The sequence below is a fragment of the Hylobates moloch genome, unplaced genomic scaffold (genome assembly GCF_009828535.3).
Source record: "Hylobates moloch isolate HMO894 unplaced genomic scaffold, HMol_V3 SCAFFOLD_13978, whole genome shotgun sequence".
In the NCBI taxonomy this organism is placed as follows: domain Eukaryota; kingdom Metazoa; phylum Chordata; class Mammalia; order Primates; family Hylobatidae; genus Hylobates; species Hylobates moloch.
Window position 1 is genome coordinate 1 of NW_026666253.1, and position 1,496 is coordinate 1,496.

The 1,496-nt window shown below is 60.5% G+C and overlaps 1 protein-coding gene across 1 annotated transcript; it reads right to left on the reverse strand.

The window, feature by feature from the left end:
- Positions 1 to 83: 83 nt before the first annotated feature.
- On the reverse strand, positions 84 to 1,290 carry LOC116465906 (phospholipid-transporting ATPase ABCA7-like; the record flags this gene model as incomplete). Its single annotated transcript, XM_032148814.2, has 4 exons — positions 84 to 268; positions 624 to 761; positions 917 to 1,056; positions 1,159 to 1,290. Coding segments are annotated over 4 exons (595 nt in total), but the record flags the coding sequence as incomplete, so codon positions are not given.
- Positions 1,291 to 1,496: the final 206 nt, after the last annotated feature.

The window sequence follows — 1,496 nt, forward strand, 5'->3', positions numbered from 1 at the left end:
GGGCAGAGAGGCACCAAGTGGCTTGGCCTTCAGGGCTCAACAGAGTCCTGGGGGTCAGGGGTCAGGAGAAGGCCGGTCCCCACCTTCTCATTGGTGCTCAGGGGCAGGCGGGCCTTCACCAGCCTCAGGTAGTAGCCGGAGCCCAGGTGACGGCGCAGGAAGAGTGGGGAGCCACAGCAGCACAAGCGGCCGTCTGCCACCACGGCCACACGGTCTCCCAGCAGCTCCGCCTCATCCAGGTGGTGGGTGGAGAGGATCAGCGTGCGACCTAGGCACGGGAGACCAACCCACAACTACCATCGGGACACCGGGTCTTTGCCCGAGCTGGGGCCTCTGCCAGGAGTTATCTGCCTCATGAAGCAAACTCCTATTCAACCCTCAAAACCTCATCCCCAGAACCTCCTCGTCGGAAACCTTTTCTGGCCCTTCAGGCAGAATCCAGGGGAACCTCTGGCTACCCCCAACTCTTACTGTCTCGGTATTTGAGCAGCAGCACCTAAATGCCATAGTGACAAGTGGGGTCCACATGTAGCAAACTCCTACTCATTCCTCAAAACCCTATCCCCAGCACTTCCTTGTCAGAAGCCTTTTCTGGCCCCTCAAGCAGAATCCCCAGCTCTTACCTTCTCGGTATTTGAGCAGCAGCTCCCAAATACTGCGGCGGGAAGCAGGATCCACGCCAGCCGTAGGCTCGTCCAGGATAACAACTTGGGAGCCGCCCACAAAGGCAATGGCCACGGACAGCTTCCGTTGCATCCCACCTGGTAGAGGTGGGGAAGGGACCTCAGTGTGTTGCACCCAGCCTTGGGCAGGGTTGCCTACCCACGTGGACCTCAGTACCTGGCTTCCCCCTGCCTTCAGGATGAATCCCCAGCCCCCCTCCCTGTGAGGTGACGTCCCTAGGCGATGGGCTCACCAGAGAGGTGGCGAGTCTGCACACTCTGCTTGGAGACCAGCCCCACGTCCTGTAGCAGACGGTCCTGCTCGGGACCCACCACAGTGGCACTCAGACCCTTCAGCCGCCCGTAGAACCAGACGTGCTCACCCACGGTCAGCCTGCGGCCAGTGCACAGAGCAGAATGACCCACATGGCAGGCAGAGTCCCAGAGGGCGTCCAGTCCCTTCCCCCTGCTGCACTCCGGGCCTGCCGAGACGTACATGTCAAACAGCACGTTGTACTGGGGACAGACGCCCAGGTGGGGCCGGATGGTGGCCATGCTGGAGCGGACGTCGTGGCCCAGTATGAAGGCAGAGCCACCACTCGGTGGGAAGAGACCACTCAGGATGGACCTGTGGGTAGAGGGGTCTCAGAGCAGCCCCCTTCACGGAGTGCACCAGCAGTTACACAGCATCTATTTTTTTTTTTTTTTTTTTTTTGAGACGGAGTCTCGCTCTGTCGCCCAGGCTGGAGTGCAGTGGCGCAATCTCGGCTCACTGCAAGCTCTGCCTCCCGGGTTCACGCCATTCTCCTGCCTCAGCCTCTCCGAGTAGCTGGT